This window comes from Thyridium curvatum (assembly GCF_004353045.1).
Source record: "Thyridium curvatum strain D216 chromosome Unknown NODE_7_length_750237_cov_83.650653, whole genome shotgun sequence".
NCBI lineage: Eukaryota > Fungi > Ascomycota > Sordariomycetes > Thyridiales > Thyridiaceae > Thyridium > Thyridium curvatum.
The window spans coordinates 488,426-511,190 of NW_022156762.1; the positions used below are offsets into that span (position 1 = coordinate 488,426).

At 56.0% G+C, this 22,765-nt stretch overlaps 8 protein-coding genes across 8 annotated transcripts; 6 read left to right on the forward strand and 2 right to left on the reverse strand.

Moving 5' to 3' along the window:
- Positions 1–3: 3 nt before the first annotated feature.
- Positions 4–1,861, reverse strand: E0L32_001875 (uncharacterized protein; the record flags this gene model as incomplete). The annotated part of the gene is made up of 2 exons (XM_031136002.1): positions 4–1,364; positions 1,438–1,861. The coding sequence occupies 2 exons, from the start codon at positions 1,859–1,861 to the stop codon at positions 4–6; spliced, it is 1,785 nt and encodes a 594-aa protein (XP_030990011.1).
- An 832-nt stretch (positions 1,862–2,693) lies between these two features.
- On the forward strand, positions 2,694–3,561 carry E0L32_001876 (uncharacterized protein; the record flags this gene model as incomplete). Its single annotated transcript, XM_031136003.1, has 2 exons — positions 2,694–2,929; positions 3,000–3,561. 2 exons carry the CDS (start codon positions 2,694–2,696, stop codon positions 3,559–3,561), a joined length of 798 nt encoding a protein of 265 aa, XP_030990012.1.
- Positions 3,562–4,153: 592 nt separating this feature from the next.
- On the forward strand, positions 4,154–7,075 carry E0L32_001877 (uncharacterized protein; the record flags this gene model as incomplete). The annotated part of the gene is made up of 5 exons (XM_031136004.1): positions 4,154–4,249; positions 4,346–5,062; positions 5,128–5,727; positions 5,781–6,024; positions 6,090–7,075. The coding sequence occupies 5 exons, from the start codon at positions 4,154–4,156 to the stop codon at positions 7,073–7,075; spliced, it is 2,643 nt and encodes an 880-aa protein (XP_030990013.1).
- Positions 7,076–8,273: 1,198 nt separating this feature from the next.
- Positions 8,274–10,302, forward strand: E0L32_001878 (uncharacterized protein; the record flags this gene model as incomplete). Its single annotated transcript, XM_031136005.1, has 3 exons — positions 8,274–8,351; positions 8,448–8,578; positions 8,661–10,302. 3 exons carry the CDS (start codon positions 8,274–8,276, stop codon positions 10,300–10,302), a joined length of 1,851 nt encoding a protein of 616 aa, XP_030990014.1.
- A 607-nt stretch (positions 10,303–10,909) lies between these two features.
- E0L32_001879 (uncharacterized protein) lies at positions 10,910–11,895 on the forward strand (the record flags this gene model as incomplete). Its single annotated transcript, XM_031136006.1, has 3 exons — positions 10,910–11,055; positions 11,350–11,559; positions 11,661–11,895. 3 exons carry the CDS (start codon positions 10,910–10,912, stop codon positions 11,893–11,895), a joined length of 591 nt encoding a protein of 196 aa, XP_030990015.1.
- Positions 11,896–12,327: 432 nt separating this feature from the next.
- E0L32_001880 (uncharacterized protein) lies at positions 12,328–16,572 on the reverse strand (the record flags this gene model as incomplete). Its single annotated transcript, XM_031136007.1, has 1 exon — positions 12,328–16,572. One exon carries the CDS (start codon positions 16,570–16,572, stop codon positions 12,328–12,330), a length of 4,245 nt encoding a protein of 1,414 aa, XP_030990016.1.
- A 1,113-nt stretch (positions 16,573–17,685) lies between these two features.
- On the forward strand, positions 17,686–19,238 carry E0L32_001881 (uncharacterized protein; the record flags this gene model as incomplete). Its single annotated transcript, XM_031136009.1, has 5 exons — positions 17,686–17,734; positions 17,799–17,850; positions 17,915–18,433; positions 18,509–18,994; positions 19,064–19,238. 5 exons carry the CDS (start codon positions 17,686–17,688, stop codon positions 19,236–19,238), a joined length of 1,281 nt encoding a protein of 426 aa, XP_030990017.1.
- A 711-nt stretch (positions 19,239–19,949) lies between these two features.
- Positions 19,950–22,250, forward strand: E0L32_001882 (uncharacterized protein; the record flags this gene model as incomplete). Its single annotated transcript, XM_031136010.1, has 1 exon — positions 19,950–22,250. One exon carries the CDS (start codon positions 19,950–19,952, stop codon positions 22,248–22,250), a length of 2,301 nt encoding a protein of 766 aa, XP_030990018.1.
- Between the last annotated feature and the right edge of the window lie 515 nt (positions 22,251–22,765).

Consider the following 22,765-nt stretch of genomic DNA (forward strand, 5'->3'; position numbering starts at 1 on the left):
TGCCTACGCGTAGGCCAGTGTGTTGTCGTCCAGGATCCGGCCAATCATGCCAATAGCAGTCTCATTGCCGGCAACACAGGGACCTCGTACCACAACCTGCCATTGAGCCCAGTTAGTTTCGGCAATGCAAGACACATAGAGAGGGTCAATGTAAAAACGCACCTCGCCTTCCGTTTTGTCATCAGTCGTCCTGTGTGCAGCCCTGTCCTTCAAGAAGATCTCGGTACTTGTCAGTGGTGGGCCGAAATGCGAGCAGTTGCCCTTGGAGACGCGGTAATCATAGTATCCGGTCTGGGCGATTGCACCAGCCACCTTGGGTGCAGTGAGGGCGTAAATGACTCTGGCACCAGTATAGACACGCAAGTCAGACAGGGCGGCGGACGAGATTGGAGGAGACCCGGCGCCAACGCGCTCCGCCGTGTACAAGATGCGTAGCTTTCCAGGGCTCGTGCCTACAGCAGGCTTGGCGCTGTCGTTGAGAGACGACAAGAAGGATGCGGCTGGCATGACCCCGGCTTCGGTCAGCGACCGGGTCTGCAGCCAGTGTATCTTGGAGTTGAGGAAGGAGCCCAAGCGGCGAGTCGTTTCGGCGTGGGTTCTGAGGAGGGCCCTCGGCGTTGCAACTACAATGGTGGGCGCGATGCCTTGGGTGGCCAGGGCGAGATCTGCGGCACCCTCGGCCACAGAGTTGAAAGCTACCGAGGCGTTGGAGTAGATTGCGGCGAGGGTCAGGACAAGGGTATGGGTGTTGGCCAAAGAGTCAGCGGGGAGGAACAGGTCCGAAGGGTTCATGCGCTGGTTGGTGGGCACAGCAAAGATCTGAGCGGCCACGGCTGACACGAGGTTGGCACTGGTGAAGCGCACCATCTCCTCCAGGTTGCCCGGCTTGCCTTGCCAAAAGACGGTGACATCGCGAGCCTCGGTCTGATTCTCGATGGGCGGAAGCTCTCGACCGGCATCGACAGGTTGGTCTTGTACAATCTCCTGCCAGGTCGAGACGTTGACGCTTCCTCCCATGCCCTTGGGGACCTCGTTCCAATCCATGTGCTTGCTGCCTTCGTCAACAACCCAGATAAGCTGTCGCAGGCTGGGGTAAGTCTTGACGACACTGTCGAAGGGGAAGGATCCCGGAGCCGCAATGACGGTGTCGGCGGCTGACCTTCGGAGCATAGAGATGACGGCATCGTCGGACTTGTCGAACGGCAGGATAATGGCTGTGAGGTTGTAGAAGCTGCACGCAAAGAGGGTAGCCATGAGTTCGACCGAGTTGGGCAGGTAGATGGCAACGCGGTTACCTCCCTGGTCCATGATATGCTGTCCGACAAGGTTGATTTGCCGCGTGACGTCGTCTAGCGAGGTGAGGACTGGTTAGCCAAGTGATCCCGGATGTCTGCCTCGAGCGTGCGCAGAGCTTGCGGGGAGAGGGTCGGTCCTTACCAAGACTGTGTTCCAAGACCTTCTCGCGGCCTAGGACCGTGAGGATGCGGCCCTTGCCAGCTGGTCCCTCGCCCTCCGGGGCGCCGTTGATGGCCCTTCGCCAGACATCCCGAAGGTCTCCGTCACGGCCCCTAGCCCACTTGGAGGCGCCGGCATCTTTCACATTGAGCCCGCTATTCAGCGGCATGCCGTGCGGGGCGGCATGAGACCTGAACACGGGAGACTCTCCTTCCTGGCGGACTGGAGAGCCTTGCGCCTGGCGAGCGAGCAGCATCGGGTGGGTGTCGGGGTCTTGACGGGTGAAGATCTGGTAAGACACAATCATGAGGAGGAGAGTGACCAGAGCGCTTGAGTAAGCATTCCATTGCCCGAAGAAGCCGGTGATGCCCTGGTCAAGGTGCCACATGGCATTGTCGAAACCCATAGCGCAGTATGCCTGCGGCGAACAGCCCCGATCAACCGAAAACACGGCAACCTTGCGATAGTCTTGACACTGGCTGTCCGCGACACCTAAAAGGCTCAAGGACAGGGCCTAAGTCATTCAATAATAATAATATATGTAGTCTTGTGCCCTTGTCTTTGCGCTTCTGGGCCAGATCAGACTCCCTCGAATGCCAGCACGGTGGAGACAGAAACGGAGGTCTTTGAGCAATATTAAAGAGGCACGCGGGAGAAGAAGGAGTTCGTAGATCAGGAAGAGGAGGAGGAGGCTGGCATCAATAATTAGCGACCACGGCGGAGACGGCGGGGTGATGGATGGATGTCAGCAGTGTGCTGGCGAGCAGTCAGTGAAGTGGGACCCCCAAGTCAGCTCACATCTCCAGCTACGAGGTCCCCTAGTAACGGTGCACCGTGCTGGCTGTTGTGTTGTTGACCCACTGCGACGACCCGAGACTCGTTCCTTGGCTCTAGATCAAAGAAACGTAGTCCCGAGACAAGCTTCTTTTTTTCCCTCGTCCTTTGTCGCCGCCTTTGAAGAGCGCCCACGACGTTGCCTTGCGCACCAAGCGCATTTACTAACAAACAGCAGGAACGGCGAATCCCTTTGACAGCAGAGATTCGACGGTCGTCGTAACGCGCCAACATCCTTTCTTGAACAACGGCCCTCAACCCTATATCTTGCGCCCGCCCATCCCAGTCACGACCTCAGGCACTCCAGCTCCTGCCTACAATCGCCGCATCTGCCGCTGTCTCTCCTCTCCTTGGACGACCTGCAGTAGTCGATCTTTCCTAGCATCGGAAGCTGTACATCAATCATGTCATCTACCGCCCTCGTGCCGCCCAAGTCGGCGAGCACGCCGACAAAAAAGACACCAGTCATTGCGGACAGCCCTGGAAATTGGCGGCATCCGCGTCTTGCAGAAATCACCAAACGGCAGAACGCAACGGTATTTTCTGAGAGAAACGTCAGGGCGATTGTGTACAACCTCTCATTTCTCGTCATCGTCGTGGCCATCCAGACCTTTGCTACCAGCTATGGCTTGTTGAGACTGTAAGTCCATGCCAACTTCATCCCCGACCTTGCTCCCATTGGATATACAACTAACCCTCTCTCGATCCAGATTTGGCCAAGACTTCCGCCAGAATTACGAGTCGTGGCTGTGGCTCACCCTGCAGTGCATCCCCGTGGTGAACATTGCCCTGGCGCTCCTTCCCCTCGTCCGGCGGCAAGACGATCTGTCAGACATTCCCCTGACCCCGAGCCAGCGAAAACTCCTGGGACTTCCGCCGAGCTCAGCACCGGCTACCCCGGGATCGGTTTACAGCACCCCTCCTCGGTACTCGAGGACCCCATCACTATCCGGATCTATCGGGAGCAATAAGAGTTACACCAGCTCGCCATTGTCAGGTCGTGGCAGCCCTGGCCCCAGCAGCAGCAGGATAAACGGCTCTCCATTCTCTCCAGTCGCGAGCCCGCTGTTCCAGAAGGCAGTCAACGGGCCGCGCCGGTCATCGTTCGGCTCACCAAGCCCCTTGCCGCCCAGCTCTTCTGGGGGCCTGTTCCCTGACGCGCCTGGCACCCCCAGCCCTAGTGGCACGGGAAAGCGTTCAAGTGTTGGTCTGAATAATAAGTGGCTCTATGAGAGAGGAAGAAAGGGCTCTGGAAGTGGTTCACGATTCTGAGGGTCGAGGCAGGCTTGGGAATATGGGTTATGGGATATGATGGACAAGCTTAGCTGCAGTACCTAGCAGCAAGGTATGTAGCCAGCTGACTGTGCCATGAATGAATGAATGAATAGACCTTTTTTTGAAGAATATCCTTTTGTGCCTAATCGCCATCATCATTTGATTTGGCCTGTCCTGGCGTGGTCATACTGTAGCACATGTGAACTAATGCACACACTTTGTGCAGCCAAGTTATGCATACACAAGTAAGCGTTGATGAGTGGGGTTGGAATGGGGATCGTGCGGGTGGTCCAGGCTGCGAAGTGGCTTCGGCAGGGCCCCAGTGTGATGTAACCTCCATCCCCGAGGCTGGCCCAGCAAACATCGCAACGTGCTTCGCATTCTACTTGCCTGAACCACCTCTGACTGACCGCCACCGAACCTTCTTGTACCAGTTGACTCCACGTGTAGAAAGCACGCTGGCGCCTCCCTACCCAAATCTTCACGGCATTCTCGAACAACGATCTGGGCTCCTTTCAACCGCCTCCACTGGCGTCTTTCGGCTGGATTCCCCCTCGGTCTGTGATGCGATCATAGGCAGTCTCCAAACATGGGAGCGAGCGACTCAAAGCTCGTCTTCAAGAAGGGCATCTTCAGACTGTCCGAAGAACGTCATATTCCTGCGGATGATCCTTACTGGACCTCGGTTTGTCTCCCTGTCTTTGTCCGCTCCCTCTCAGGGTTGCGAAGCCTGTCGTGCTACGAGTCTCTGCCAGCATCGGCCAACTAACTGTGGTTCTAGTTTTGGGAGCTGCCCGAGTCTTCAGAAGATGTCTTTAGCTTGTTTTCCCCGGCAGATATTCGGCGGACCCGTGATCATGCGCTCGAGAACCTGGAGACGCTCATACTGGCAGTAACGTCGCGCCTGTTCATATTACGCCACCATCCCTCCTTTCCCGACCCGGAGATCGCACCCGAGAAGGATGCTTTGAACTGCATCCGAGTCCTGACGCGTGTTCTTCCTTATATATACGAAAAGGATTCACTGCAGTCGTGGGAGGAGCGCTTTTTTTGGGGTGCGAGGAGAAAGAGGACGCGGCAATCATCGATAGCAAATGAGGTCCTCTTCGACGAGTCCGAGGAGGAGGCACAAGCGAGGGCCGCCCATGCTCAGGATGAGTTTGAGGATGCGAAGCCATTGGCTGAGGAGCTGATAGATACGCTCGTTGACCTCCTCTTCTTTGCCGACCTGACGGTGCAGAACCAACCTCACGGTAAACCAAAGGTTAGCTATGCCATCTGGCAGAGCGGTGTGGGCTGTAATGCAGCCGTGCCGACGACTAAAGAATACGAGAGCAACCGGTGCGAGATCCTTCGACTTCTCCTGACACTAGCCAGCCAAAGCATGTACATGAGCTCGGGCGTCCTGCCACAGAAAGGCGTTCGGGCGTTGACGTATATCTGTACTTGTCCCGACAAACAGACCGTCCTCTCTGTGTTGTGCTCACTTCTAAACACGGTATGTCGGACCCGTTTGTTTGTCCCGGCCTGAACGTGAATGTCAAGTCGCTAATGTAATCCAAGACGATGAAATACAACCCGGCAAGTTGGCGTGTACCCTACAACACCCTGGTGTTCAAGGATCCCAAGCAGGTCTTGGTCACCTATACCCTGCAATTTCTTCTGGTGGCACTGCTGTATCCGATCCCAGAGCAGAATGGCACTACACCCAAGAACTATTACCGTCACTTCCTTGGCCGTGTGCATCGACCCGCGGATTTCCAGTTCATCGTGGATGGTATGACCAGGATTTTGAACCAGCCTCTCCAAGCAAACGCCTCGTATATACCGGGGACACATTCATCTGTGAAGTTTGCTCCCGAGATCATCATGCTGTTTTGGGAGATTACACAGTGTAATAAGCGTTTCCGCTCCTTCATCGTCGACACCGAGAGGGCTCTCGATTTCATCGTCCTGATCCTTTTCTATGCTCTCGAATACAAGAACGACGGGTCGAAGCAAGGGGTCGTTAGGATGTGTGCGTTTCTCCTACAGACATTGAGCGTGGAGAAGAACTTCGGCAGCAATCTGAACAAGACGTTCGAGGCCCAGGAGACACTACCACCGGCGATCAGGATACAGGGCTTTCGTGGCACATATGCAGACTTTCTGCTTCAGGCAAGTGTCAGATCTGAGCTATACCGGAGAAGGGCTAGTTGTGCTAACGGAAACCTCAGCTGATCTACAGCCTCATTACAACCAGCCAAGGAAGGCTGACGGCTATCTACCCGGCGCTTCTTGCCGTGATCAATAACATCTCGGCATATCTGGAGGGGATTAGTTCAACCACAAGTGCCAAACTCCTCCAACTCTTCTCCTCCATGTCTTCGCCATCGTTTCTGCTGGCAAACGAGACAAATCATGATCTGTTGCAGTCACTACTGGAGTCAATGAATGCCATCATCGAGCACCAGTACAAGAGTATGTGGGAAGATCGATGACACACACCCCTGGCAGTGCGTTTTCAGCTAACATAATCACACAAGAAAACCCTCGGTTTGTTTTCGCGGTGGTCAAGAACAGGAAGCGGTTTGAGGCACTTCGCAACTTTACCCTTGAAAGCGGGCAGGAAGAAATCGAGAGGCGTAACAGGCGGAGGAAGGATGCCCCGTCGTCTTCGGACCCCCTAGAGGCATCCTCAACACGAACCTCGGCTGAGAGCATTAGGAGCCCTACCTCAGTTCACCCGCAACATCCTCCGCTAGGAGATGTACCCGAGGAGGACAGCACGTTCGCGATCGGCGACGCTGACGACGACAGCGACGATGAGGAGCCCCGTCCAACTCCATCACATTCGACTCCCAGCGACCTCCATTCTCGGGCGTCATCGGTCGCATCTCTCGAGGATGCGGTCCCCATCCAGTTACGGGGCATGTCAGAAAAGGCCAGGGGCAAGATGCCGGCCGGTGCGCAGGCCTTCTCACGGCAGAACAGCACCACAAGCCTTGGAGGCGGCTACACCAGCGCAGGCCAGTCGCAAGATGCCCTCTTTGAGCCGACGGCACCTTGGATCGACAAGTGGCTTCCCGAGCTGCCCTTGCACACCAGCCTCGCCCTCATCCAACAGGTCACGGCGCTGGTACCGCGGCAGGCGTTAGCGGCCGATCTACCGTCCCGCGAGACGTTGCTCATGATACAGGAAATTCGCCTGGTGGGCGTGGAGCCATCGGCCGTCCAGGTCCACTCGTTCGAGTGGTCGCCGCTCGCACTGGGCTGGTACGAGTCGCTGATATGGAGCTTCATCTTTACGAGCGAGCTCCAGGTGGCCAAGGGAACAGTCGGCATCTGGAACGCGACCGCGATCAAGCTCTTTCGTGTTCAAGAGACGGCGCCGGAGGGGCCTACTTTGACGTCCCCGCGCGGTGCTGTGGATGCAGTTGGCAGCAACATCGTCTCGAGGATTGGCGCCATCAATTTGCGCGGCGCGGCGCCTGCACATGGAACGAGCGGAGCCCCGCCACGGCCTTCCTGATGAAGACCTTGTCGTTCGAACCTAACTTCTCTTTCGACAGCTGATGGCGCTGGTGTCCGGTGGGGGTTTGGAGCTCCCATGGTCCAACACTCTCTCAGCGACTTCACCTCCGGCATTAGGTGCCCCGTTCCCGCTGCCCTTCGCTCGGGACAACTAACTACGTGTTGCAATAGTGGGAAAGGATCACTGGGGACAGGAAGCAGGACGAGCGCAGCATTGGGCGGATGGCGTTTCAGGATTCTTTTCTTATACAGTGTATCAGCAATAGCATCATCCGAGCCATTTCGAACCATTCGCGTTGATCTCTCTCTCTCTGAGGAGAGCGCTAGAACATGGCGTCTTGATCTCTTCTCTCGTGACATTGAATGGGCCTTCTAACTTCTCTGCAGACCTAAATACATTGCACTAGGTATCTTCTGTGGCAAAAGCAAGCCACGTCGCACGTCGGTCTGCAGCCCAGTGCTAGCCATGCAGCCATGGTACCAAGGTACTTCACACGTACTTGTATGGTTCGAGAAGCAGAAAAGGGAACAACAAGGCTTCCACATTCGGGTCAGATCCTTGCAGATCATTTCCGAAGCAGCACGGAGACATGCCCGCCCCAGGACCGCGGTGTGGGCCCCGACACGCACCGCCACTGTTTCAGGGTCGATCCAGGGTCCAGATCACGCCCAGAAACCTGCCAAAACCTGCTTTACTTGGCCCTCCTTGCAGGTTGGCAGCCACACCCTCCACTTTCGTCCGCTAAGAGCCACACACGCCCATTCTACGAGCGACGAATAGCACGAAGTGCATGCCGTGCAAGCCGTGACAAAGAGGGCGAGAACTCTTTCTCTAGGCGGCAAGCCACGACCTTCGGGCAAACCAAGTTTTTCATTTGTTTGGCGGCGAGTAGGTAGGGTGGGGTGGAGAGGTGTGAGGAGTGCCTGTGTCGTGTGTGTACGGAGTAGCTTATACAAGTACAAGGATGACCGACCCGGTCTGTCATTTGCATGAATTATGTCTCTTGGCTGAGAGATTGCGGCTTGACTGACGTGTTTATTGACTTTTATTATCAGGCCGGATCCCCCTCTTGCAGGGGAAGGGCGGCGCCTTTGAACTAAGTGGTCAATTTTTCACATGTGGTGGCTCATGGTTCTTTTCCTTCTGGTCGATTATTACTTTGGACAGCGGCGGCCACGAACAAAGTCTGGCAGACATGGCTGATGAGATAAACGCCGCGGCAAGGAACAGCGCTGCAGTGGCCGGTGACGAAGTCAAGCCGTACAAAATCCATGTAGGTTTTTTCCGGTGGCGATCTCCCGCTGGCACGGCTTCCTTTGCGGCTTGAACGTGTGGCTGATGCGCGCCCGTGTCGCGTCGCTCTCTCTAGGTCTCAACCAAGTATCTCGAGCTCACGAGACAGAAGCTCGAGCTCACCAGACTGCCTCATGAGGCGTCAGAGCCCAAGTCGGAGGACTGGTGGGAGCCCAAACCCCAGGTCGAGCCTCTGATTGATTTCTGGTGAGTCGTAGCCCTGACCAGCCACTGGTCTGGCCTGGGTGAGCTAGGCTGACAGCCATGTTCTTGTTCCGTCGTGAAACAGGTTGGAGAAGTATTCGTGGCGGGAGCAGGAGGAAGTGCTCAATCGGATACCGCAGTTTCGTACAGCCATCTCTATCCCCGGATCCGAGACACCCTTGAGGATCCATTTCGTCCATTTCCGTTCACCACACAAGACCGCGGTTCCCCTTCTTCTGATACCCTCCTTTCCCTTGACAAACTTGTCCTTTGGGCACCTTGTCAAACCCTTCACGGATCCCGAAGACGTTGCCACGACCCAGCCTTTCCATCTCGTGATTCCGTCACTCCCGGGACTCGGGTTCTCCGATGCATTCCCCAACAATGTGCCAGTCATCTCTGCGACCGCCGAGATGCTCAACACCGTGATGACTCGCCTCTCTTATCCTCACTATCTGGCCACAAACGCCAGCGCCGCGTCAGCTTCGCCAGCCGAGATCGACTGGCGACTGATCAACTACCTTGCGACTCGCTATTCTTCTTCTTGCGTGGGTGCTCATTTCGTGTCGCCGCCCCTCGCATCGCCCAGGATGCAGGAGGACCCGTGGGAGTGGACGAAATGGTCGCTCGCCAGCCTCTTGCACACGGGCATACTGGGTTATTCCGACGACGACTTCACGGCTCTCGACCGGCTAGCCTCGACGCCTGGCGCATCGCCCTCAGGCAGCATGCGCAGGTCGAAGGCAACGTCGCCCGCCGCCTTTGGGCTCAACCAGTTCGGTCTGCGTGAGCCCAACACCCTCGCATATGCGCTCTGCGACTCACCAACTGGGCTGTTGCTTTACGTGATGAAAGGTCTAAGGCTGCTGAGCCTGGAGGCTCAATTTACGCCAGAGCAAATTATCAATACCACGCAATTAGCGTGGCTCCCTGGGCCAGAGTATGCCATGCGGTTCTGGGCCTCCTGCGCGGAGCACCGTTGGGATGACGAGCAGGGCGCGAAGTCGAGGAAGATGGGTAGACCAAAGGTGGCGATCACCGTATTCCTTGGAGAGAGCGCGTCAGCTGCTTCTCCCGACGCTGGTGCAGAGGACGCTCCTTCGACAGTGGCATCACACGTACCGATTCCCGGTGTGGCGAAGGAGCACTATGTCTGTCCGGCTTGGGCAAATGCAAGATACAATGTGGCATTCACCCAGCGGGTTCCTGGCCGAGCCGGCCTTCTTGCGTGGGAAAGGCCCGAGGTCTTGACTGCCGGTGTTAGGGGCCTTGCCCGTCAGGTCCTGAAACTAGACAGCAGGCTGCGCGCTGTCCCTGAACCGGCCACGGCACCGTTGGAGCAGGTGGTTGTCTCGGATCCCCAGGGCCGCGAAGTCGAGCCGGTAGCAGCAGACGTGTCAGGCGAGGCAACGGAGGGTAACAGAAACGGTGAGCCTGCGGCCGCGACAGCTCCTCCAGCGGAAGCAGAACCAGCACCGCAGAGCAACAACCAACACTTGGAGGAACCCCAGATAGGCGAACGAGCTATCTCGGACGAAACCATTGCGGTACGGGTGGGGGAAGAGCAGGCTGGCAAGGACAAAGATCTACTGAAGCCAGAAGCGGCCGCACTTGGGGCGGAAGGGAGTTCAAGCAGTTTGCTGGCGGAGAGAAAGGCAAAGACAGGCCAGGGCCCATCGGACGAGACGATCGTTGCCGAGACGCCATCGCCACCGGCCAGTAAATGACAGCCTGGCAAGGAGGCGAGACATGCATGAGCTTATGAGAGTCATGTTTTGGGATTGGATGGGTCAAGGAGGAACATGGAGGCGCATTGCGTGAACGTCATTGACAATAGAGCGATCCGGTAAAACATGCCATGTAATGAATATCACCGTAATGAAGAGTACAAACAAACAATGCCTTGGTATTGTTGATAGAAATGATGAACATTCTTATGCCCAAGATACAGATTCTCTAGGGTACTTAGTAATGTAGTGAAGGAACACCAGGTACGAGTGATTGGCCAATGTCGTGGCTCACACACGTATGGAGTGCTGCCTTATCTTATCGCAATTCCATTGTGCATGGTCCTCCATAACGAAGGTACCTAGCTACCACCAAGGTACTAAACGTGGCCTCACATCGCATCGATCAACCATCACAACCGGGTCTCTCCAAAGTATTTCACTCCCGCGACCGCTCCGCAAGCGATGTGAGGTTCCGCAAACTTTTGCAGACATAGAACTCACAGTACGGATATTTGAGAACGCGCTGCAAGCTCTCGGCGCCAGGTCGACGTCACCAAAAACAAGAGCCTCTTGGGCTGCTCTGCGCGCCCTCAACTCGACCATCATGTATAGCTCTCTGGTCAGGGCGCAAAACACGTTCGGCTTCTTCACCACTGTTGCTGGCTTTCTCGCCCTCGTCATTGCCCTCTCCGATCTCATAGCCCCGCGTACCCCCAGCGTAGGGACCATCAAGACTACAAATGTCCAGGTGTACGTTCAGCGCACAGCTCTCTGTCCGTTGTGATCGTCGGGTGCTGATGTCCTCTCTTTTCACAGAGTCCGCGGCCGCCCACATTACTATAGCTCCAAGAAGGAGGAATACGCGATTGCAAGTACATAATCACCGTCGCCTAGCTGATCCAGCATGCTAACCCCCCCCGCTCTAGATCAAGTTCAGTCTCGATGCTGATCTCTCGACCCTCTTCAATTGGAAGCAAGTCATCCTGGAACCTCTCTTTTTTTGGCAGCTCCGACACGCACAAGCAGATACTGACCGCCACTCAGTACAAAGCAGGTGTTTGTATACGTGACAGCCGAGTGGCCCTCTGTTCAGCCTGGCCATGCCTCCTCTCCGAGCAGTAATGCGACCAACCAGGCCGTCATCTGGGACACCATCATTACGAGCCCCAGCGCCGACCACCTCCAGAACATCGGCCCTATCGCCATGAAGAAGCTGCGCAAGAGTGCCGAGGGCAAGAGCATTGACCCTAGCCGGTAAGTGGACCGTGTCTGTGGGCGCACCCGCCTGCGTGGTGTGTGTGTGTGTGTGTGGGTGCAAGGAGTACAGCTACATCTGACAACATACCTGTGGACAGGGGCCTGCTGCGCTTGAAGAACCAAAAGCCAAAATACCAAATCACGCACCCGAGCGGGCGCATCGCCGAAGCCAAGGATGTGACCCTCAGGCTACACTACAACGTGCAGCCCTGGGTCGGTATCCTTACGTGGAACCAAGATCGCGATTACGGGCTCTGGGAGCGTCTCAAGGGTGGCGTGAGCAAGAAATTTGCGTTGCCGGCTCTGAAGAAGAAGGAGGGCCAAAAAGCGTAGATGTCGCAGCCATCGTAGAGCCCAAGATGGCATTTACTATATACCTTCTGGATCTGTGCAGCACCCGTGCAGTATGTGTGACTTAGGCAATAGCTAGGCTGTTTACTTTCCATAACACTACACAACGGAGTTGAGAAGACACACGAGAATGAATGTATTTGTATTGTCATGACACCGTCCCTTCTATGTTTTCCCAGGCGATTTGTCTACAAAAAGCTTTTGATATCTTGCGTGTAGACACTACCCCCCCCCCCCCACACCAAGGGTATATCCTGGTCTATCCATCTTAACAGACGCCTGCTGAGATCGCGAACCATATATCGCATCTCTTATCGGTACAAGTGGTGGTTCAGAACTGGCTAGATCCAGACGTCAAGAATCTCTGACGGCACGAAAGGGCGAGAGCTGGATGGAGGTCTAAAGATGACATATCTAGGACTGTCCAGCCTGGCCAGTCTGGCCACCTCGGCCACCTCGTGGGCCACCCCGGCCGCGGGCACCGCCACGTCCACGTCCGCGGCCTCGGCCGCCTCGAGAATCTAGGTTCGCGGGCGGGGGCACTGCATTGAAAGACTGCTGGCCAGCAGGAGCCGGTGCTCCCTCTGCCGAGACCCCATTGGTACCAGAGGGGAGTTGCCCTCCACGTCCGCGACCACGTCCTCCTCTTCCGCGCGAGTTGTGCCCGTTCACACCATTCGCTTGACTATGGCCGTTCTGCTGTGAAGACTGATGAGGAGCATTCCTATACACAAGGCTACTGTGCTGGATGTGAGACCCTGCACGGGGTCCAGGTTGGGGCGAGTGGTGACCCCTTCCACGATTGGCACCATCAATCGCTCCTTTCCACGAACCATGGAGCGGGCCCGGGGCCGGCGCATCCCGATACTGCTGCATACCACCTGCTGCAAACCCGCTGGCAGGCGCAGGTCGACGTTCGGTATTCGCTTTCGATCCCGCAATGACCTGTCGGTAGCTGAGGTTCAACACCGAGGACGCAGGCACAGTCTGGCCACGAAAGGCGGGACAGCGATCATTCAAGGTAGTTCCACTCATGAACGTAATGTCAAAGACGACGTCGAGCAACTTGGCAGTCGCGGTGCGGCTGATTCCTACCACGGTGCCGCGGAGGGCAATGGGCACCTTGCCCGAGTCCTGGACGTAGATGACACGGTCGCCCAGAGCAAAGCGCTGGTTGCCGAGGCGGTGCTCTGCGTCAGACGGCTTCATCAATGCGTTGCGAGGGAGGTTGTTAATCCTCTTTGCTTCGGCTACCGGTATGTTGAGCTGTGCCTTGTCTGCAGCATCTGCAAGTTGCATCACCACGTTTGAATCGAGCTGTTCAGCATCGAGAGGCACGCGCTCGAACTTGCTCGTCTCGACCGTCTTGAGGTAAGCGCCGATCTCCTTGACCCTGGCAGCAGCAGTGGTGGCATCTGGCCACAGGTCAGTGTCTTGGATCTCGGCCCCAGATGGCACCTTCTTCAGGGCGGCGAAGAAGTCAGGGAATTTGACCATATAGTTGGTCAGGAGCGTTATCGCGGCAGGGCTAAACTCCCATCCGGTCTGCGATTTGCGCGAGTAACCCAGGACTTTCTGCTTCTTGGCTTCGAACTTGAGGTTGAGACCTAGGTTGACCTTCAGGGATCCGCCAAGGGTGAAAACGTAGAACGAAGACGTAACCTTGCTGAGCGCCAGTGGATGCATGTCGAGCATTTTAGCGACCGCGTAGGAAGGAGTGTACCGATTTTCCCGCTCGGCCTTGTGAACAATCGAACGAGCGAAGTCGGGCTCCCTAGACTTGATGATAGAAACCAGAGTGTGGACCCTGTTATTCGCGTGTCCAATGACTTCAAGGGGGCGGCCATACGCCATGTCTCCTAGGAAGAAGGCATGTGTTCCGAGGGGGAACTCCTCCTCGACTGGTAGTGCGGCTCGTTCAATGAAGCGTTGATCCTCGTTAACAACCTCGTCCACGACGACCTGAGCTGCATAGTCCGTCTCAACACCCGGTATCTCGTCGTATTCTTTGACCGTCGCGCCTTCGTCTGTCTTGATGAGGCCCTTCAGCATCTGGACATGAACCATAGACTCGACGGTTCCAATCAGAATCCCGAGACGCTTGCTGTAGAAACTCTCGATACGCGAGGCCTTGGACTGCCATTGCTCAGTCTCCTTCGGGCTATGTGGTTTCTGTTCGACATGACCATGCGCATCGAGGGTATAGTCAAACAGCTCATCGGATACGCGCACGATCTTGGCCTCTTGCAGAAACGGGTAGCCTACGTGACAACGCTGGCCGAGTTTCACGGTGGTCGCGCTCACTTGGGTTCTCGCTTCGGTATCGGAGAGGGTGACAATCATGCTCTGGTTTCGGCTATCTTGCTGGAAGACATTAACTCCGTGGAAACTCAAAGAAGCCGTGTACGGCAAGGTTGCCAAGCTTGGGAAGCCCGCCAAAGCCGAGACATTGAGAAGAGCGCCGTCTGTCAGCCCGTGAAGAAACTCTAGACCGTCTGTGGGCGGGAGATCGAAGAAGTTTGTGACACAGTGGCAGTTCTGGATATCCGGGAAGATGCCCACCAGCGATGAAGGGTACGTAAAGTCGACCTCGGGACTGTAGGTAAATTTGAGCGGCAGGCTGAAGTCGTTGCGAGCCTTCTCATCTGGTGAGAGTAGTTGGTTCTTTGGAGCCATTGCGTCGAGGAGTCGCTTTTCATCGATGAAGGGAATCTTGACAACGGCTTCCCAGTCCATCTTCTTGCCATTCATATCCAGCTCAAAGTCGCGCGGGTAGAAGTCGACAATGGGCGAGGCCGAATCTGTCATAAGCTCCCAATACACCTCGGGAACAATCTTTTTGCTGCGGTCAGGCAAGACGCCCATGAGCTGCTCAAACGGCTTGAAAGGTTGGCCCATCTTGAAGTTGAGATCCGCATTGAGGCCCTTGACGACATCTCCAATTAAAGGGGAGTAGTGGTATTGGTAGAACCAGGGCCAGGATGCGATGCCGCGGTAATAGTAGTATAGCACCCACTGGAGGCCTTGAACGTAGTTCTCGCAAAGCTTTTTGAGCTCTTCTTCTTTGTTTTGAGGGGTCCAATCTTCGAACTTCTCAGCATAGTATTTGTCTTTCCACTCCTGGAACTTTTGCTGATAGAGAGTTTCGAGCTGGGCTTTGGCGTCTTCCGGCGTCAGATCGACTACATCTGCATTGTCGTACTTCCTCATCACACGATAAAGAGCCATGTGAGCTTCTTCATCGTCGTCGTCGTCTTCTTCCCCGTCTGCACCCTCAACACCGTCTTGACCAGGAATTGGGGGGAAAGTCAGCACAAGATGACGTTCACCATCTCCCTCCTCCTTTGTAGACCATGTAACGTTGACTGCATCCGCAAGATCTTGGACGAACTTGCGATCCGCAGCATTGAGGCCGGAGCCCAGGTCCAGAGTCTCAGAGGTGCGCTTGCTGAGGAACTTGCGAATCTTGTGCTTCCAGAGCTCCTTCTGGGCCGAGGTGACAACGAGTTTTCCCTTGGATCGGACTTTCTCGGCTGCCCCTTCTCTGAGGAGGCTCATCTGCTTGGACCTAAACCATTTCTCGTCCTCGGCCTCGTGCTCGAAGAAGCGGTATTCCTCCTTGGACAGTTCATCCAACAAAAGGCCTAGTCTTCTGAGATTGACTGTTCCGCCTTCGTTGATATATCCCTCACACTTGGGCAACGTGCGCTTGTAGATGTTAAACATGGTGGCAAGGGCCCCCTCGTTAATGTGCAGGTGGGGTAGGTTGGGCAAGAAGTCATTGCCCACAAAGAATGCCATGAGGATGAAGTCATCGATGATACGCTCCATGTCGAAGGGGAAGTCCATGACGCCCTCCTCCTTGAGCTCCTGGAATTCGAGCTCGAGGTATTCCCTTACGATGCACAAATGCAAGAGATAGAAATTCTGGTGTTCCAGCTCCTTGGACTTTGTCTTGGAAGGCCGACCGAAGGTAACCTCTTCTCGAAGGAGACAGAAATGGGGATCATGGCTGAGCAGACCGAGCATGATCAGGTCGGCGTCAAGTCCGTACAAGCAGTGGCGCACGTTGGGGTTGTAGTTTGGCTGAGCCTTGGCGTTGCGGATGTATTCCATGATCTTGTGTTCGCCCTCGCCAGGGACCTCGTGGCCAGAAAGGACAATTTCACATTGTTGCCACTCCTTGTCCTGGGAGATCTTCTTGTTGACGAAATAACGCAGCTGGGTGGAGAGTTTAGCCATGAACTCGGTGCCGGGGGTGATGCAGTTGCTGTCGAATGGCTCCTCCTTGGGAAGCTCGAGGCCGTCTCGCAGGGCCTTCTCCCTGGCCTTTTCGGCATCCAGAGCGGTCCTGAACCGCCGGGCACGCTGCTGGTTCATCTTGGCGCGGGGAGCGACACCATCGATGGCCATAAAGAAAAGCTGTTTGGGTTTGATTTTGCCAAACAAATGCTCGATGTAGTTGAAGATACGGATGAACATCTCATCTTCTGTCATGCGAAACATGGCATCGTCGGAGTCTTTGTGGGTGCAGTTATGAATGATGCCATTCATATCAAGGTAAAGGCAGTCGAACTCGGGAATGCGATTCTCGGCAATCAACTGGGAGATGGCCGGGTAGCGCTCAGAGAGCCACCTGAAGAACTTAGGAACACCCATGTTGGCTGTATGTCTCTCTGGCGCATATGACTTGTATGCTAAGAAACGAAATGGAGGCGGAATCGAATGCTCGAATTGCGCGCGCGATCGCGACCGGAAGAACGGCGAAGAAGAGAGTTGAAAAGAGATGAATCACACTAGAAAAGGTGGTCGCTCAGGCTCTGATAAATAATGGCCTCGAGTGCGACTGTAGGAATTCAGGGTAGTAACACAACAGCAAACAAACTATGCGATGCCAACGAAGAATTTGACAAAGCCAAAAATGCGAATTTCCTTTCTGCAAGGGATGGATCAGAGAGCAGAGTATGAGGCGATCAGAACGAGGCGGGTGAGGTGATTCAAAAAGGTGAGTTGCTCAAGCAGCCATTCTGATTCTTGTCCGATACCAAGCCTGCAGGGTGGCAGGAGGAGAAGGTGGTGGTAAGGCTGATCTTGCGATGCGGATTGCGGATCGAACGTGAGGTGGAGGTAAGGTGGAAGAGATCGCGAGCGGATCGACTGGCTTCAAGGTTGGCATGGCCTGGTCAGCGCAAGGTCGGCGGCTGTGCGGGGGCTGCTGGAAACCACAAGCACTGTAGTTGTGGGGCACGAGCACTTGGAGGTACCTGAGGCTCTCGCTTGCTTGAGGGCAGCAGGGATTTCTGATAGGAAAGCCAATCAAATCGATTTTCACCCACACAGCCCACCACCTAACTACAAGTACCTACCTACAGATACTCGTCCAGCACCTTTCTGCCTCTTTTCACCGCTTCGCACCACTTAACGCGGTCTTGTCGCGTCTGGGCCGGCGCTCTAATTCTGAGCTATCGCCCTCACTCCCAACCCCGTCCGCGGCAAACACCTATTAATCAATCAACTCAATTCAACAGCTGCGCAGTCCCAAATCGCGCAAACTTTCAGAGCCCCAGCTGTGGTTTTCCTAGACACCCAATCTCGTTTCAACACCTCGTCCTATTTTCAGCCATTTGGCAGTCTCCGGCGCATCTCAATCATCAACCATGGCACCAGCTCAGGTGGTGGATGATGTCGATGGTAAAGTTCCCATGAGAGCGGCGCCCTTGCCGAGAGCTAGCTGGTTTGCATTCAAATTCTGACCAAGCCTTTACAGTCGACATGGAGCACGAAGACGACGTGGATCAGGAACAGAGGCTGATCAATGAGGGTGAGCAGCGTGTCCATTGGATGTCAATCTCGTTGAGCGCCACTGACCTCCCAACGCTCATTAGAGTACAAGACTTGGAAAAAGAACAGCCCATTTCTTTACGACATGATTCTGAGGTTAGTCTAGCATAGTGCATCCTCGAAATCTCCAGGTGTCGGTCCTTGGCTCACGACTTGGTAGCACTGCCCTCGAATGGCCGACCTTGACCACCCAGTGGTTCCCCGATGTCAAAGCCCCCGAAGACAAGAACTACCGCATCCACCGTCTCCTGATCGGGACTCACACCTCGGAAGGCCGCCCCAACTATCTCCAGATTGCTGAAGTAGAGATTCCCAAAGCAGTCGACCCCAACCCAAATGATTATGACGAGGAGCGCGGCGAGATTGGTGGGTACGGAAGCAAGGCTTCTACGGGCGACGTCGCTGCCATTCGCTTCAAAATTGTGCAGAAAATCGACCACCCCCAGGAGGTCAACAAGGCGAGATATCAGCCCCAGAACCCAGACATCATTGCCACCCTCTGCGTCGATGGCAAGATTCTCATCTTCGACCGGACCAAGCACAGCCTTCAACCTGCGGGTACTGTCAACCCCCAGATCGAACTTGTTGGCCACGATCAGGAAGGGTTCGGTCTAGCCTGGAACCCGCATGAAGCCGGCTGCTTGGCTTCTGGTAGTGAGGACCAGACCGTCTGCCTCTGGTGAGTTTCGACGCTTCTGCGCTTCTGATCCGCCACATATCACAGGGCCAGTCACTGATCACAGAGCATGTCCAGGGACATCAAGACGATCTCCAGCGGCAGCCACACTCTGAAGCCCGCGCGAAGATATACACACCACAACCAGATTGTCAACGACGTCCAGTATCACCCCATTGCCAAGAGCCTCATTGGCTCCGTATCCGATGATCTGACCCTCCAGATCCTCGACGTCCGGCAACAAGCCAACGATCAGGCTGCATTGGTAGCAAGGAATGGACACAGCGACGCCATCAACTCGCTTGCATTCAATCCCGCCTCGGAGTTCCTCGTTGCGACGGCCTCGGCCGACAAGACGATTGGCATCTGGGACCTGCGATGCGTCAAGGAGAAAGTTCACACCCTCGAGGGCCACAACGATGCGGTCACCTCGCTGTCGTGGCATCCTTCGGAAGCCTCTATTCTGGGCAGTGGCAGTTACGATCGACGTATCATTTTCTGGGACCTAAGCCGGGTAGGCGAGGAGCAGATGCCCGAGGACCAGGAGGATGGCCCCCCCGAGCTGTAAGTTCACTCCCGACTGAGATCCACTAGCCAGCGATTTGGTGGTCGACTAACACGCGGCGTGTACAGCCTCTTCATGCATGGTGGCCACACCAATCACTTGGCGGACTTCAGCTGGAACATTAATGATCCTTGGCTGCTCTGCAGCGCCGCAGAAGACAACCTCCTGCAGATCTGGAAGGTTGCTGATGCTATCGTCGGACGAGATGAAGACGATTTGCCAGTCGATGAGTTGAACCGATAGAAGCGGGGAGGGACATATGGCTTGATGACGCCCCAGAGCTCGTCGAGCTGTCCAGAGGTTGTTGATGCCGATTTGGAGTCAGTTATTGAATCTTAGGGGTCCTGATCGGCACGATCATGCCTACTCGGCGGGCAGGGGCCTCAGGAAGTTCTTATATCATGGCTGTTGAGACAATCCTTGGTGAGTTGTCTAGACCCGTCAAGGCTATGCTGGCGTCAAAATGGGGGGGTTTATTCGATTCCGGTTTGCTTATTTTGCTATTCGGTCTCCTTTGAGGTCATCAGGATCTCCTGTAACGATACATGCTACATGCCTGCCCTGCTTCTTGCGCAGGAGCTAAATGAGGGTTCCTGAAATTAGACAAGTTTGCCGTGTTTTATCATGAAAACAGCAGGGTGGTTGGTCTCATCTTGCAGAAGTGGTACTAAAAGTAATACCAAAGTGAATAACGAATTTCCTTCCTCCAGCTTCGGTTCACCCATAAACAGTCACCGAGTTGACAAAGCGTTCTTCTATTCATCGCCCACAATAGGCTGGCCGTGGCCTGAAGTCCCTTTTGCACTGCAGCTTTGTCCTTGCTATATTTATTTCGATGATTCCGCTTCCGACCTCCACCAACCCATCGTCATCACATCAAAACCTCCTCATTTTCTTCTCACCACCTCAGAGTTCCTATCTCGCCTCTATCGAAAATAGTTTCGCCAGATCAGCATGGCGAGCCAACCAGCGCACCCCTCGACAGCAGGCGCCGAAGGAATCCCCCCTCCCAGCCAACGGCCCCTGAACCGACGAGCTGTCAAAACTCTCGACGATCTTGCCGAGGAAGAGTTCTCCGACGTTCCCAGGGAGCCCGACGGCTCCATATCGGCAGAGCACTTTCTGGAAGTGTGGAGAGCGCGCGAGGAGGACACGAGGAGGCGCGCGGCGGCTCTGACCGAGGCCCAGCTCCTGCAACTTGGCGTCGAACCCGATATAGCTGAGGTGCGCCGCTCCATCAACGAGCCCGCGCCGCCGCCGCTCAAGAAGATCTGCCGCGGCCAGGATGCGCAGGCCTACACCAAGTTCTACGACGAGGATGAAGAGGGCGAGGACGACGTCGACGTGGACGAGATCGTAGAGCGGGCCGCCGCCGGCCAGCACACGGGCCTGTCGAGGCTCGAGACCCTCATGCACGCCTTGATCATGGACGACGCGCCCCGGAAGCGGGAGCGCCGCGTCGCCTTCGACCTCATCAGCTCCATGGGCTCCAACACGATCCTCCTCGTCGAGATGTGCAAGCACCTGAACCCGGCCGACATCGTCAACGTCTACGCCATCAGCAAGGTCTGCCACGCCACCATCGACAGCTACCTCACGGCCAGCATCGCCCAGTGGACGAGCCACGCGTGCCCCGAGGCGGCCCGCGTCTTCCCCTGCTCCCTCTACCCCAGCATGTCGGTCCCGGACCCCATGGGCCGCGTCGTCGTCGAGACCAAGCCCGGCGGCGGCGGCGAGGTCACCAGGACGCGCATGGCGCCCTCCCTGCGGTGGTACGCCATGGTCTTCCGCCGCAGCCGGCGCGCGCGCGACATCCTCGCCTGCCTGGCGCGCAACGGCCACCGCACGCCGCGGGGCGCGCACGGCACCCTCCTCCGGCTCTGGCTCGTGCTCGACTGCGCCACGAGCAACGGGCGGCTCGACCTCTTCCACTGCGACACCCTCTTCTCCGAGGCCGACATCTACAACGGCCAGCTCTTCCTGACCAAGCTCAACATGCGCTTCAGCGACCCCGTGTACGGCCCGCGCCAGGAGCTCCTCTCGCGCCTCGTGCTCGCCCAGCGCGGCGGCATGACCCTGCTCTGGCGCATGCTGCGCGGCGACACCCTGGCCGGCGTGCGCGAGGGCCGCGTGCCCGAGGCGCTCGACCCGCAGCGCGTCGTGCAGATGCGCGTGCGGTACGACGTCGAGGTCGACGACGAGTGGTTCCACGAGGCCGAGCTGCCCATGCTCGGCGTGCCCTTTGACGAGGTCGGCAAGGGCCACACCGAGGGCTGGGGCGCCGGCGAGGCCCACCTGCTGCGCCTGGACGAGCTCCTGCCCGTCGAGGCCGCGCGGCGCGGCCTGCGGCTCGACGACCACCTGTGGTACATGGCCATGTGGGGGCACCTCGACTGTCGGACGGGCCTGAACCTCGTCCCCAGCGTCGACGAGATGTACATGAGCGACGACGAGCTGCCGCCCGCCGGCAAGGGGCTGCTCGACCGGTGTGGCAACGTGCCCTTTGAGCAGTGGGAGTGGCAGCCTTGGCACTCGTTCAAACGGCGCTGGAACGAGCTCAGCGTCGAGGAGAAGAGGGCCGTGTTTGAAGCGCAGCAGGACGAGCAGCTAGCGCTACAGGCCTGGGAGCACTACTCCGAGTTCGACAGTTCTGAGGATGACAGCGAGGAAGATGAGTCTGTGGCATCGACTGATGTAGACTTGTCTGGTATCGGCACCGTGAATGATCGTCTCTTCAACCCAAGCATGGCTTTCCCCTCTCGAATCTGGCAAACGGATTCCAATAACCTGAAACCCGCGTCCAAGATTCAGCTCAAACCGCGTGAGCAGGCGCTCGTCGACCAGTGTGTTGACGAGATCACCCGAAGGCTTCATGTAGAAGATCAGAGGATGGCCGAGGTCTCACTGGAGGGGCCGTATAACGAAAACCTAGACAACAAGGAGGGGTGGGAAGATGTATACAGAGAAGTGAAGCAGTCTTATCAAGATGACGCTGCTGATGGTGAGGACGGTGATGATGAGGACGACGGGGTGGAGGACGACGACGGCCATCAAGACATAGATGAGGACATGGATGAGGATACTGAGGAAGGCAACGAAGGTGATGTCGACGTCGATGACTACGACGACGACGACAGCCTCACCGAATGGCTTGGAGACGAGCTTCTCGATGAGCCGAGCTTGCAGCCCAGCGCTGTTTTGGAGATGGAGAAGATGGAGAAATATGTATTTTTCAACGACTTCCGACGATATTAGAAGCCACTTTTGTTTCTGTCAAGATACCCAGGAGTGGTCCTCGTCCTTTCCTCGATCACGAGATAGAGCCCATTGTTTCCAACACTAAGGGAATGGGCACACTTCCCGAGCTGACATCCACATCGAAGATACTCAAAGATCAATGTTTAGAGATGCTGAAATAGTAAATTAAAAGTTTCTTTCTATACGAGCAATTTGAGGCGGGGGTCGTTGTATCAAGGCCACACACACACAATCAGTGTGTGCGGTCTTGCACCTCCAATCTCAATCCCGGTATAGCAGTGAAATGCATCAGATCAGGAGGCGAAAATGGGACAAAGTCAGTTTCTGAGCATTGCTGCCACTGAAAGATCTGACTGTCCCTTTCCTACCCACGAGACAAACCCCCCGACTCCCCCAGAAAAGCCCATCCAGCAGACTCCACCGCCCCAGCTAAGTTGACAGCTACTTTTTGTTCCTTGAACCCACAGTAACACAATGATGAGAATGTATACGTTGCAAATTCTTTGGGGAAA